The sequence below is a fragment of the Aspergillus affinis genome, assembly GCF_023601865.1.
Source record: "Aspergillus affinis strain CMG 70 chromosome Unknown NODE_49_length_218823_cov_86_643632, whole genome shotgun sequence".
NCBI classification, from domain to species: Eukaryota; Fungi; Ascomycota; class Eurotiomycetes; order Eurotiales; family Aspergillaceae; genus Aspergillus; species Aspergillus affinis.
Window position 1 is genome coordinate 138,203 of NW_026515830.1, and position 14,161 is coordinate 152,363.

Genomic DNA, 14,161 nt, shown 5'->3' on the forward strand with positions numbered 1-14,161 from the left:
GAATGTCGAATGTCGAACATCCTTCAAAGAGAAAGAGACAGACAAAAAGGAGACTCTTAAAAGTTACTCGTCGCCTCCTTCTCAACTCCCGACTGGCAACCCACATTCTTAACCGTGACCACACCGCCAGACTTCGCCGTGACCTTGACATCAACACTCTCGGTACCAAAGCCGCTCTCGTTCTCAAAGAAGTTGTAGTCGCTGCGGGTGGTCGCCTGCCAGGTGCTGCCGCCGTCGGTGCTGACCTCCAGTTTCTCGACGGGCTCGTTCGCGTTCACGACCTGCATGGAGAACCAGTAGGCGGAGGTGCCTTCCTTGTTCTTCAGGGTGATGGGGGAGTCGATGCCGCAGGGCACGAAGGACCAGGAGATGGGGATGATGCCTTCCGAGGTGGCGGCGAGCTCGGAGAAGGCGGTCTCGAAGAGGTCGAGGTGGTTGGATTCACATTCGGGGCATTTGTCGACGATCTGGAAAGTCATATGTTAGAGTTGGGGGGTTGATGGTTGATGGAGGGAGTGAGGGAAGGAAGGTGTACGTACCATGGCCTTGACGCTGTTTCCGTCAGGTCCCTTGACCGACACGCAGGCGCCGCAGGAGGCGGCGTCATTCCAGCGGGCTTGCGAGAGGGCCGTGCCGAAGAGGCTGCTGGGGATGGTGTATCCGCTGAAGGAGCACGCACCGCCGGACACGTTGCCGCCGTAGAAGGTGGCTTTGCCAGAGTTGGTGGCACCAGAGGTGCCGGAGGAGGACGAGGAAGAGGAGCTAGAGCCAGCATTGGAGTTCGAGTTGGAGTTAGAAGAAGAGGAAGAAGCGGCAGTGGTAACGGCAGGCTTAGCGGCCTGGGTTGTGGTAGGGCCAGCAACCACTGGAGCCTCAGTCTCGGTGGTGGAAGGGGCAGGGGCAGCAGCAGAGGACTCAGATGAGACAACAACAACCGTCGGCTGCTGCTGAATAGAGCTGGATGTAGTGGAGGGCTCTGCAGCGGCAGTGGTCTCAACGGGAGCGGCCTCGGCCTCGGACGTAGCAGGGGCCTCCGTGGCGACAGGGGCAGGCATTTCCACCAAGGTCTGGTAGGTCGGCTGGATGGGGGTCTGCGTGGTGCTGACCGTCGTCTCCGAGGCCAAGGTGGTCGAGGTGGTCGAGGTGGTCGAAGAAGAGACCGCCGTGGTCAACTCAACGGACGAAGTCGACGTAGGAGCGACCTCCGCGGTGACGGTGATGTAGTAGACACTGGGCGAGTAGCCGGGAGGACACTGGCCGTTGTCCTTGTGGTGGAAGACAGGGCTGGCCGTGCCGAGAGCAGCAAGACCCAGAGAGACAATAGACTGGTACTTCATGATGATGTAGGGAATGAACAGTAGTCTGCTGTAGTAAAGAAGGAGTGAATTTGCGAGCAGCTGAATCGAAAAAGATTGGACGTGCAACCCAGCACAAGAATCGAAGTGTAATGAATGGACACCTGGATATCAAATCCTAGGATAAACAGATCTGCTGTTCCAGACAATGAGTGTAAGGAGAGACGAAGAACAGAAAAAACCCAAGGCCCGGAACGAGCAGGGAGGATATATGAGCGGACCGAATTCGAGTTGCCTGCGGTGGCCACCGGACTAGACACGAACCGCCTGACGCCCGCAATATAAAAGCAAATGAACCATCCAAGAAAACAAGGCCACTAGTGCCATGGTTTTGATGAATCGTAAGCCCTAATCGTAGAGTGGTGGCCACTGGTTTGGGCTCTATCGCCGACTAGCGAAATGAGACGTTTATCTGAAACGCCGGACGTGGATCAAGACGGTCAAAGGCCACCACGCAAAGCGCAAAATTCGTTCACATTGTCCCCATCTTTGCTGGCGCGGGATCTTGATAACTGGGTCGTCCGATGGCTTCCGCAGGCTTAGCTATGAGCGTTGGGAAATTAAACTACAGAATCCTGGACCCACTGCGAGCAATCAGATCCTGCGGTGGAAATGAAGCCAGCACCAGCCGGGCCAGGGACCCCTGGAATTTGTTTTGGAGTCAAGACAAATCGCTCATTTGCGCTCATGAGGGGCAAGACTGATCATTTGAGCTTTGAGAGCAATCGATCATGTATGTTCGACGTCTAGGATCTAGACCAATGCGGTGTTTCATCATGTATTTTCGGAGGCTGAAGCAAAGGAACAATCGACGTCAGTATTCAACGATGATTTGGTGCGCTTGTCGCAGCGTCTCTTTAACTCTAGGCTGTCTTTCGTCTATTGAGGTCTGAATTAAATATGTATAATGGTGCGTGGCGCTAAATCACTGAAGCCAATCGGAGCCGAATCCATCGGCCTTCGAGCCAAATCGTTTAAATATAAAGAATAATCAGGAGCTTCATGTCCTTCCAAATCGCCCTTTATTTGGAATCCCACATAATTTCGTTCAATCGCAGAAGTGCGTCTGCGCTTGCTTTCTTCGCAAACATGAAATCTTCCCGGTTCTCTGCTCCCCTAGGTCCTAGGAGGTAATCAGAGAAGGAGAGATCGATGAGGACCTTGAGTTCCTCATAGGTAAAAGGTTCCCCATTTCCTGCGGCCAACGCTTTGTCGCCCTTAGCCGCAAAGTACTCCTTTTCGTCCTTGGCATAGTCAAGGGCCTTTTCGGCACCTTCCAAGAACCAGTCAAGGAACTTGGCACTGCGCGGAAGCGCGACACTCTCTTCCTGGGCGGCCAATTCTTGGTCGGAGACGTTTCCATTCTCCGCCAGGTCGGCGGTCGGCGCGATGATGACATTCTTCAAGTTCTGCTGCAAGACAAGAACATCTAGCTGCAGCCGTAGAGCCCCGTTCTCATTCATGGCACCAATAAGGGGAGTTCTCGACACAAAGGTTTGGTCGATGAACCGGGCTAGACCCGATGTGATGAACCAACGCTCAGAGGACCCCAAGTAGGTGGAGATATTGGTATCAAACGCAATCAGATCGTTGTTTAGCTCAAGCACTGTGGGCGATGCAGCCGTTGGCTGGTTCTTCACAATATGCCACCAGTCGGTCGTGGTATTGGGTGAAGGCGTCACTGGTTCAGAGTTGCGAGTACCGGGAGGATTGGGCCCGGCCATCGTTCGGGTCAGCATGTGAATGACACCGCACCGAATGTCAATTTGCAGGGCAAAGAGAGCAGTCAGAGAGAGTTCCCGCAGAGACTGAAGGGTTGTATCGAATGCAGTCGCCGTCTCGATGTTCAGAGGGAGATAAACAGGTTGGGAGACGCTATCTCGCCTGGGTTTCATCGCACTGACCAAAGTCCACCGGCGGTTCCCAGGGCCTCTCTCAGTTTGTGACTTCTGCGACTCTGGGCTAGGCTGAGTAATTTGACGCAATTTTCCGAGATGACTTGCAAGCCATTGCTGGTTCACTGTCAGTCAGCCATATACCAGTAATGTAAGGGGAACACCAACCATGCTATTGTACAGAAGTGACAGAGCGGCCACTGTCTTGGGGTCGGAAACAATATCGTACGGTTCTAATGGTACATCGTTTGTGCGCTTGAGGAGGATACTCGTTTCCTGAGAAGGTTAATTGAATTCCAAGGGCTGGTTGCCATATACGTGTAAGTTACCTTATCGATGAGTGCTGGCTTTTCGTCATTTTGCGCTTGCCACAAGCCACTAACCAAGTCGCGCAGTTCACCGGAATCAGCAAACAGAGCTGCCGCCTTGAGTCGAGCTCCTTGATTGACCTTTGTAACGATGGCTTTATCGCTATTGTCAGAGAAATACCATAAAACATCAAGGGTACAAACTACTCACCTTTGTACCAACCACAGCACTTGTCGTAGAAGTTTACAATCTGAGAGATAAGAAGTTGGGAGAATGCCTGGTCATGAGGGATGCTTGATAGCATTTTACTGAACTCTTTAATAATAGACATGAACTGGACCGTTCCCTAGAATGTCGATGCGTTAACCAATGGTGGTTATAAAGAAAGGCTGACATCAATATTACCTTAAACAGCGGCCGTGGAGAAACTGCCGACCAGTGAGAGTCTTCAGTGAATGCGTCTGGCGCAATGTAGCTGAGGGTACATAGATCGTTCACAGTCTCTTCCAACTGGGGAAGGAAAACGTTGACAAGGAAGTCGTCCAAGAATGAGGTCAACGTGCTCATAGCAATATCCGACTCCACAGGAACGATTTCTTTCAACCGCTGGATGAAGGAGAGTGAGGGCGGAAGGAGGAGACTCATGTTGAACACGCTCGGCTCTAGAAGAATTTTATGACCGGTGCCCGAGTTTCCTTGCTTGGAGTCGGATGCATTTTCTGCAGAGGATTTCTGTCTTGATTTGGACACCAGTCCAGGAACCGACGCTCGAAGAATTTCGTCCAGCTCATCCTGCTCGGCTTGGATTTCCGTTGTTCGATCGGCCTCCGACAATTTAAACATTTTCTGGATTTAGTTAGCATTGGGAGTGCTCTGATTCTTGTCCCAATTATCAATTACCTTGTTCTTGTCTCGGATGCCTGAATAGAATTGGCGCCTGGCTTCGGACTCTTCAGCTCCTTGTCGCAATGACACACCGTCTGTGGCCAAATAGTCGTGCATGATAGATCGAATCTGTTCGCAATATATCAGAAAAAAGGTGCCACATTGCCCAATTCCACACTTGTCAACTTACCTCGCTCTGATAGAGCTTCCACAACTCCTTGAAACCACCCACGAGAGAGCTACTTTTAGGAATTCCCTCACGTTCCACGATGGCCGCAATGACATCGTGAACAACTCGGTGACCCTCGGCAATGGCCTCAAACTTGGCATATAGGGCCCACAGGTATTCAGATAAGACGTGTCCACGTTTCTCGATGACCTCGGTGGGCAAGGCGGCCTTGTTGTCTTGAGATGCGAAACCGCGAGTCGGGTTCGGATAGCGCGCATCAATCTCAGCATTCGTTTTGTCAACTACTGAGAAAAGCTCAACCGGGAGCCGCTGTTCAATTCGGTCGACAGCTATATCCAGATGACCCATCTTGTTGAGTGCTTCCACCAGCAGCTGGATGTAGTAAAAGGTGTCGGCTTCTGGATTCCGCGAAGCATCCTCGATCATAGGCGTCGTGGCATCCAGCTTGGCAAGGAACCCATACACGGGTCTCTCCCAGGTAGTAGTTCCAGTCAGACTGGCCGGAGTTCCACCGTTATTTTCTCCCTCCGCTGTAGGCTGCTTCCATCGACCCGAGCAATAGGGAGACTTGAGATACAGATGGTCATGTAATTCTTCCACCAGAATGTCGGTAATTGAGCTTTCCTGGTTGGTGAAATAGGCCCGAATGTCCGCTAGAGCGCCGATATTGTCCAAATCCGAACGTCGGAGTAGCCGAAACGCATTGTGAAGTACTTCGACCGCAGCAAGGAACCGCTTATCCGATATCAACGATTCTAACTTCTCCGGGAGGGACTGGATTTCCTGGATCTGGCTAAAAAGCTGGATAATGTCGTCGTACTTTTGGGATGATGTCGCTAAGCCCTTCAGCTCGGGCTTGGTCGATAGTAGCCCACCTTTTGCCTGCTCCAGCGCATTCTTCAGATTCCGGACCCGGCCCTGTGAACTTTGTATACTCGATTGAATCTTATGATAAGTACCGATGGAACTGTTGAATCCCTGGTGGTGCTCTGTCAAGGCATCTCTATCAGTATCGGGAAACAAAGGTGCAAGGGCGAAAACGAACCATTGACAACAGACTTCAGAGTCTGCTGAATCTGATCGTGCATGTTCAGGAAGTCCGGCTCGCGATCGGACTTCCCTAACGTGCTTGTGTCCATCAGCTGTAATGCCACTTGCGCCGGTACGCAATCATCGGAGGCCACGAATGCCCATTCGCTATGAATTGATTGTAGGACACCTAAAGCAAGCACCAAATGATCAGCAATTGAGAGAGAAATGTGTCAGGTCGTAGGGAGCCAAACCGTCAGTAGCATGGGCCCCTGCCACTGAATTGCTCAAATCTCGATCCCTGCCCCTCTCCCTCTCCCCGCTACTACTGCTGTTGGCCAGCCAGCCAGCCTCTCCTTGTGATCGACCATCGCGCGAAGTCTGCAACTTCCTCTCGGGATCAGCTTCTCGGTCTCGTGTGCGGGAGCGCGACGAGGACGAATATTCGGGCTCCCGCTCCCATCGATCGCGGCGTCGGTCGGGAGAATGAGACGGGGGCAATGGGGGTTGCTGCGAAGCCTCCGGATAGAAGCCACCGTAGCCACCAGGGCGACGGTCTCGTCCTCCTCCACCTCCGTAGCCGTTTACCCCCAGGTTGCTATTGCTGCTGCTGCTGCCGTATCCTCCATCGGGGCGGTCGTACCGGCTGGAGTCGGAGTAACCGTATCCGTTGCCGTAACCGTTTCTGCCACTCATACCAGATCGCTGATGCCGGTAGATATTATGCGAATTGGATCAAGTCTAGGTGCGAAGGCTTCCGAAAGGAAGGGGAATGGCGGGGGGCTCGAGGATAGAAGGCCGGCTTGGGTCGGGTCGCGAAATCAAATTTTCGGTGTTCAGGCGCTGGCGCAATGAGATCAGGAAGGAGAGGATGCGACCATGATCATCCTCACGGGCAAGGAGAGTAGGGGGTAAGTACAAATGGCTCGACAGCAACGGGAGGCGGTATGGAGTAGAAAGTAGAAACAGAAAGGAGCAGTCATCGATGGGGTGGAAGGCGGCTCGCGCTTCTCCACACAAGCAACCAGCCACGTTCCGCAATGCACCACCGAAGGAGGGCCGAGAGGTATGTACTGTACAGAGTACCATCATCGGCATCTTTATTTAGCACCAGCAATTACACATCACATCCATTAAATGGCGTGCACTCTATGTCAAAGATTGAATTAAAAAGGCTCGTCCGTTCCTGACCCAAGCAGGCTTCAGACTGCGAATAATACTACGTAAGACACCTTCTGCCAGCACTTATTTCGAAATGGGCTTCGTCTCGCGCTCGAGCCACTTGCGGGTGTAGTCATCATTCTCAAAGAAGTGATGCGTCTTATCCCAGATCTCAGCATGGTAGTCATTGACCCATTTGATCTCCGAGTCGCTCAAAAGAGAGGGTTCGATCAGGTTGCGACCGATGGGAGTCATGGTGACATGTTCGAAGCCCAGCCACGGGCGATCGCCGAAGTTATGCGTCGTTTGGACTTCACGAGCCATGATGACATCTATCGACCAACCTGAGTTAGACGATTCAATTTCCGAAGGGAAGGGGAGGGTGCTTACTCTCGATACGGATACCAAACTTGCCGTCCTCGTAAAATCCGGGTTCTATACAAATTAGCAGATGCCCATCTGAGATCCAATTCACTGGAACGTACCGTCCGAGATGACATTGCCGGGGGCAATAGGAACTTCCGTATACTGGACGCGACTGCCGATACCCATGGGGCCCTCGTGCACATTCTACAACCATTAGCCTAGGCCTCATAAAAGGAGGCTGAGTACTCACCAAGTAGGAGCCAATTCCGTGACCGGTTCCGTGCAAGTAATCCAGTCCCTCTTTCCACAGGTGCTGTCTCGCCAGAACATCTAACGCAAACCCACTGGTGCCTTTAGGGAAGACGGCGGAATCAAGTGCGATAACACCCTTCAAGACCAAGGTGAAAGCTTTCTTCTCGACCTCGGAAGGCTGTCCGAAATGGAATGTTCTCGTCACGTCTGTCGTGCCGTCGAAATACTGAGCACCCGAGTCACAGAGATAAATGGCCTTAGGATCAATAATGGCGCAGCTTCCCTTCTCGGGCTTGTAATGGATGACAGCGCCGTTAGGGCCCGTGGACGAGATGGTGTCGAAGGAAAGGCCCGCGAAAAGATCATGCTTGGATCGGATCTGCTCCAACTTGTCGGCGGCATCCACCTCGTCAAGAGTGGTCTTCTTGTTGACCAGTTCGTTCTCGAGCCAGGCAAAATACTCGGTCAGCGCGGCACCATCCCGGATATGACACGCTCGCATACCCGCGAGTTCAACGTCGTTTTTGATAGCCTTAGCATCGCCAATTGGGCTACGGGCCTCCTCCACGTGGTCCTCGCCTCCCAGACTGAGACTCAGGGCCCAAGAAGCTTTGTTGGAAAGAAGGAATTTCGCTGGCTGCGATTCTTGCTTGCGCGCCTCGCTGATAGCCTTGACATCAGCGAAAATGGAGTCGTATGGTTTGATGGCGACATCTTGACCGAGATGAGCTTTGACCTCGGGGGTCAATTTATCCTCATCGACGTAAAGATCGACCGATGTGGGCGTGACAATGGCGTATGAGAAGAAGACGGGGTTGTAGGGAATGCTTTCAGTTATCCGGTCAGCAACAAATGGAAGAGAGAAAACATGGGGCCGAAGTGGAACTTACTCGGTGCCACGCAGGTTGAACAGCCAGGCAATTTCATCCAGCATGGCTATCATTCGCCTCGTTAGTCACCACACAATTGGAAAGGGATCGGGACACAGTACAAATAACAAAACCGGCATATTTCTTGGTCTCTAGCTCCTTGCGCAGATCACCGATCTTCTCCTGGAAGCTCTTTCCCGCATACTTCTCCGGGTGGACCTTGACTAGCTCCCTTGGGGCCGCAGGTCGGTCCTTGCCCCAAACTAGATCAACCAGGTTCTGCTGAACGCCCACCAACGACGAGCCGTTCTTCTTGAGGGTCTCGGTCAGGCTGCGAGCACCGGCTATAGGGCATTAGTTGTCGGATCTCTGAGCTTTCACGTGAGAGAAAATTGAGATTACTTACACGGAGTGAATAAAGCCGGGTCAACGCCGACGACCTTACCGCCCTCAGCTTGCTCAGTGGTCCTAGATAACACTCAGCTTGTCTTCTTCGGATGATCTGGGTTCTCTGTTGCGTACCATTCCTGCCACGTCGGAACACCTTCTACGCCCCGTTTCAGGAGTTCCCAGTTGCTATCCAGCTGTTTCGCGGCCTGATTGAAGTAACGACCGTCGGTTGACAGGGCAGCCTTGGTCCGAGAGACAATAGCAGTACCCGCGGACCCGGAGAAGCCGGAGATAAATTCTGCAGAAAGAGATTTGAGTTATAACGGTGACTGCAGACAGATTCATTGGAATCGCGGCATCAAAAGGGCGTAATAATCAAGGGCGACATTCTAACCTCGACGACCGTCACATGGGGCGATATATTCCGACTGGTGGCTATCTTCCGAAGGAACAACTGTTGGAGAAAAAAACGAAAATAGTTAGCAATGGCATCGGAGAGGGAAGAGGGGAAGATATGATGTCATACTGTATACATCGACCTGGTGCTCCTGCATCAACTGTCTCAGTTTGGCCAGGCGTTCGGAAGTGTTGACGGTCTCCATGTCGGCGGAGTAGCGCGGGACGGAGGAAAAGAACCTAGAGCGGGCGAAAGATAATTGGCGAACCGATCGGAAGGTTGACGACCAACAAAGGCGAATTGGAGGGTGGGAAAGGAGCATCGACAGGTGAGTTGGACCAGGGAGGGATGCGGGTGTCCGATGAATGGTCTCCCGAAGATGAGGCCTTGCAAGCACAAGCCTCCTGGGGATGTTACACAAGGGAGAGAGAAATAAGAAAGAAGGGAAGGGAAACGGTGGACAAAGCCCGCAACTAGCAAATGGAACCAGGGCTAGTTATATGCAGAATTGCACGAGAGAAAGAGAAAGAGGCCGATTGCAGGGTTGAGGTGGCAGACGTGGAGAGATTCAACCAACGAGATATGACGGATGGGGAGCTTTGGGCAGACGGCCGGTTGGTTACCGTACAGTACCGCATGGGTATTCACGGGATATCTTTCGTCAATTTCCCTGCAAATACACGGTATGGCCGATACCGTGACTGACCCGTGACCCGCAGGAGATTCCGTCATGGCGGAAGAGAATCACCCTTGGCATTGATCAAAGACTCACTTATTATTATGGTTATTATCGTCATGCCTTCTCCCTCCAAGACATCAACTGCACGGGGGTCGCTTGACTGCGAACTAGACAGAATGGCAAAAGTATACGCGGGTTGAATATTAAAATGGCCAGATTCCCCCTTTTCTTTGCCAGACCTGGTCTGACTAGTCACATGTGGTGAATGGTTTTCGCCCAACAGTCGCCAGGTGAATATTATTACCTGCTTCTTGAACCCTTCTTTCCTCATCCTCTCACGGATGAATCCCCCAAACTCTCCCTCCATCCCACCTTCTCACCGCCTTACCCTTCCGTGATAGCGCTATCACCACGTGACACCCCTTTACCCGTGCCGCCGGCCCAAACTATACATCCTTTTCTGATCCCTGTGGCACTGCGGCCTCAATGGACGTCCCTAGCCAAGGCTCACAAGTGCAGCCTCTCCTTGATGAGGCCAAGACAGTAAGTCTCCCCTTCTCACCTTGGATTTTGTCAACCCTGGCCTTCAATATCTCTAAATAGTCTTTTAGCTTGTCTCCCAGCTCTACAATCCGGCCAACACCGGCAACCCTGCTAAGGTCAAGGCCATCCAAGAACAATTGCAGACCCTTCAGAGGAGCCCCCAGGCATGGCTGATCGCCAACTATCTCCTCGGTGATCAAAGTACGGATCTGAGGTTCTTTGGCGCCTTGACATTTACCGTCAAGATCAACCAGGACTGGTATGCTAGCATCCCTTCCGGGTTGATGAATCCAATGCTAATGAGTCGTTTGCAGGCAACAACTGAGTAAAAATGAGATCCAGGAAGTCGTGGCACGTCTCATTGATCATTATGTCTTCCTGGTCAACGGAGGAGAGCAGGCTCTAGTAATCCGCAAGCTGGCTTCCAGCTTAGCCACGATCTTCCTGAAGCCTAATGCCCCATGGATTAGTGCAATTAAGAGTCTAGCGGCCTCTCTGGCAAGTGGAAAGTACGTTCCGGAGCAGCAATGTCAGTCGTTCGACTTGCAGAATGCGATCCTTCCGGCGATGCCCGAAAGATACGTGGCCAGCCTGCTTTATTTCTCCAATACCCTGGGCGAAGAAATCAACAGGTCCTCAGAGTCCCGCAAACCTGAAGACGCCGATCGTATCTCCCAGAATGTTGACGATGCCTTCGCTCTGGTGAACTTTGTTCTTTACAATATTCTGCAGCAGCGGGCTACTGGTAGCACTATTCCCGAGGTTCCCGGAATGGAGACTATCAATTCATATCACGTAAGTAACAGATTCTTTCGTTTAAGGTGTATTCATTTGCTCTTATTCATTTTCCCCTCGAGACGTGTCTAACTTTAAACCTTAGTCATGGACGTCTGTCCGAAGTGCGTTCCCCTCGCACGACGCTGCATCCACCTCGCAGCCTGACAACACAACCAATCTCGTCATCCAGACCTTGAACATCCCCAGTCTTTCCAAAACTGCAGCACAGGTCCTGGTTGAAATACTGGATTGGCGGGACAACACACTCAAACCGGACCATCTCGACTTAATCCTGGAATATCTCGTCAGCGACACCGGTAGCAAGCACGTGATGGGTCTACTCGACGCCGATTATGATGATGAGAACATGACATATCTAGAACTTCTGCTGGCCTATGCATCACTGAAGCAGCGAGACCTGCTAACGAAGACTCTTGATACACAGCATGCGCGACTGCTGGAATTGCTCCACACCGCGTTCAGGGCTTCCGGATTCGCAGCAGTCGAAGATATGGCGAGTCCGTTGTTGGTGGAATGGTGGACAGAAGTTGCCGACGACCTCCAAGAAATCATGCTAGAAGCAGAAGACCAGTCCGGATTCGCATTCGCCAAACAAAACTTAGCGCGCGCAGCCACGAGCTGTTTCCACAAGCTGCACTGGCCGCATTTATGTCGCTTGCGAGAATGGTCCGATGATGATCGCGCCGAATTTGGATCTTTTCGCCGTGACGTCTGCGATTTTCTTCTGGCCATCTATCCCATGCTCGGGGTGGAGTTGGTCCAGGTGTTCCAGGAGCACGCCACGCACTCGCTTGCGCACGAGAACTGGAGGACATTCGAGGCGGCCACCTTCTGCATTGCCCAGCTTTGCGAGGCGGTGGATGAAAATCAGCATGCGGATCAGTGTCTGAATACGATCTTCTTCAGCGATGACTTTGCTCGGTTGTGCGAGAGCAACGAGCTGGAGATCCCGGACAAGGCCCGCCAAACCCTGGTGGACATGTTTGGAAAATACCGGTCGTACTTTGAGCGGACCCATGCCTTGCTCCCCCGGGTGTTGACATTCCTCTTTGCATCGCTCGAGGTGTCCTCGTGCGCCTCGGCCGCATCCCGGTCTATCTCCTACCTCTGCAAATCCTGCCGTAATGCTCTTACCTTCGAGCTGCCCGCTTTCATGACCCAATTCGAACAGTTCCGCATGAAGCCCACCGCCACGACCTCCACCATGGAGAAGGTGCTGGAGGGCATAGCAGCGATCATACAGACCCTACCGGCCGACGAAGAGAAAGCCCACATCCTCGAAGGCATCCTGAAATCTTTCCACGAACAGGCGATGCTAGCACGGGATGAAGCCGCGCGCGGCCTCGTCGATCCCGCCCGCTACCTGGCTCATATGGTGCTTCGATGCGTGGCCAGTATTGGCAGAGGACTCCGGACGGAAAACGAAGTCACCCTAGACGGCGGCTCCGGCGGAGACAGTAACCCCTACCCACCGACATTTTGGAATGTGGGCAACGGCGTTGCCTCACAGAACCTCATCATGCAATGCGTGCAACTCCTCGTGACCGATTTCCCCCTAGACGTCGCCATCATCGAAGCGGCCTGCGACATCCTCAAGGCGGGCTACACCGAGCGAACGGGTCCGTACGTCTTCCCACCGATGATGACGGTGAACTTCGTCAAGAGCATCCCCTTCGGCAGCGCTGGAACGGACATGGTGATGGGCACGGCGTCAGCGTTCCTCGCCTCCCACGCTGCGCACCCAGAGCACGTTCGCGAGGAGACAGTGGCGCTGATCGTGCACGTTTACGGTTCGTTCTGCTGGATGCATGAAAAGCCGGAGTTTTATGACCCCGAGGTGGCCAACAGCGGCATGGACTTCCTGACCCGCCTGCTCCCCCGGTATCATCCCTACCTGTTCACGCTACACAGCGCGCCCTCGGAGCCCAGTACCGCCGACGCCACTGCCGCCGGTCTTGGAAACGGCCGGCTGCAACGACCGCCGGTGCTCCAGGCCATCTTGAACTTCACGCTTCTGTCATTGCAGGGCACGGATCCACTGCCCCTGCGGTCGGCGTCTCAGTTCTGGGTCAGCACCATCAATCTGCCGACGGAGGTCGAGTCCGTGCAGCTAGCCATTCGCGACAGTCTTCCCCCGCTGTGCCGCATTCTGATCGTGCAGGTAGCCGGCCGGTGCGCGCGATCGGATCTGGATCATTTGTGCGAAGTGCTGCGACGAGTCATTTTCAAACATCAAGGCAACGCCCGTCCGCATCTGGCGACGGCGTTGTCCGAGTTGCCGGACGACACCGGCGCGACGAAGAGCGAGGAGGAGGTGGCCACTGTTCGTCAGGAGAGGCAACGCTTCCTTGCATCGCTGATCGCTGCTCGAGGCGCCAAGGCGCAAACGGCCCAGTTGACCCGAAACTTTTGGATGAAAAGTCGGGGAACGGGATTCGACTATGTCAGGTAGAGGGATTGGAAACCATTTAAGAGGTTTGATTTAAGAGGAACACAGAGACATGAATAAGAACAAGTTGTGAGAGAAAGAATGAGAAATCGAAAGAGAAAACAGACCAGATCAGACCAGATCAGATCAGAGAAGAGAAGAGAAGAGAAGAGAAGAGAAAGCAAAGCGAAAATACACAAGTCCATCCACCACAGTCGATTCAGTCGAAGTAAAACCCAACCAACCTGACTAAGGCCGTCCAAAGTGAGGCTCGAAGGAGCGCCATGACTTAGGTTATAAGATGACGCTCCCCCACCGAGTCCGAATCAGAACCCAACACACCCATAACAAGACAAGACCAGACCAGACAATGCAAAGTCTAAAATCCATGCCTAATGACGACACCACCTCCCCCTTACCGCCCTGCGATGCCACCTGGTGTGATTGTTGTTCGACGCCAAGTGGAGCGAACAACATGCATGCAGCCCATCCATCCACCAGCCACGGAGGCGGTGCACCAGGCATCAACCGACAAATGACAAGTGCCAACTGCCAAATGGCGGTCTTCCCTCGAGCATGAATATCGAATGAAATCATCATCCCCAAAAGGACCAG

The 14,161-nt window shown here is 53.0% G+C and overlaps 4 protein-coding genes across 4 annotated transcripts; 1 reads left to right on the forward strand and 3 right to left on the reverse strand.

The window, feature by feature from the left end:
* Positions 1-56: 56 nt before the first annotated feature.
* On the reverse strand, positions 57-1,337 carry KD926_007856 (putative extracellular cellulase CelA/allergen Asp F7-like; the record flags this gene model as incomplete). Its single annotated transcript, XM_053100748.1, has 2 exons — positions 57-467; positions 540-1,337. The coding sequence occupies 2 exons, from the start codon at positions 1,335-1,337 to the stop codon at positions 57-59; spliced, it is 1,209 nt and encodes a 402-aa protein (XP_052955621.1).
* A 1,040-nt stretch (positions 1,338-2,377) lies between these two features.
* KD926_007857 (exocyst subunit SEC8) lies at positions 2,378-6,359 on the reverse strand (the record flags this gene model as incomplete). Its single annotated transcript, XM_053100749.1, has 9 exons — positions 2,378-3,367; positions 3,419-3,526; positions 3,580-3,713; positions 3,770-3,905; positions 3,965-4,405; positions 4,460-4,573; positions 4,635-5,623; positions 5,680-5,853; positions 5,918-6,359. The coding sequence occupies 9 exons, from the start codon at positions 6,357-6,359 to the stop codon at positions 2,378-2,380; spliced, it is 3,528 nt and encodes a 1,175-aa protein (XP_052955622.1).
* A 549-nt stretch (positions 6,360-6,908) lies between these two features.
* Positions 6,909-9,303, reverse strand: ampp (aminopeptidase P; the record flags this gene model as incomplete). The annotated part of the gene is made up of 9 exons (XM_053100750.1): positions 6,909-7,156; positions 7,215-7,259; positions 7,310-7,394; positions 7,441-8,269; positions 8,333-8,378; positions 8,434-8,655; positions 8,718-8,779; positions 8,834-8,999; positions 9,228-9,303. The coding sequence occupies 9 exons, from the start codon at positions 9,301-9,303 to the stop codon at positions 6,909-6,911; spliced, it is 1,779 nt and encodes a 592-aa protein (XP_052955623.1).
* A 960-nt stretch (positions 9,304-10,263) lies between these two features.
* KD926_007859 (putative importin 13) lies at positions 10,264-13,570 on the forward strand (the record flags this gene model as incomplete). Its single annotated transcript, XM_053100751.1, has 4 exons — positions 10,264-10,320; positions 10,389-10,579; positions 10,635-11,115; positions 11,201-13,570. 4 exons carry the CDS (start codon positions 10,264-10,266, stop codon positions 13,568-13,570), a joined length of 3,099 nt encoding a protein of 1,032 aa, XP_052955624.1.
* Between the last annotated feature and the right edge of the window lie 591 nt (positions 13,571-14,161).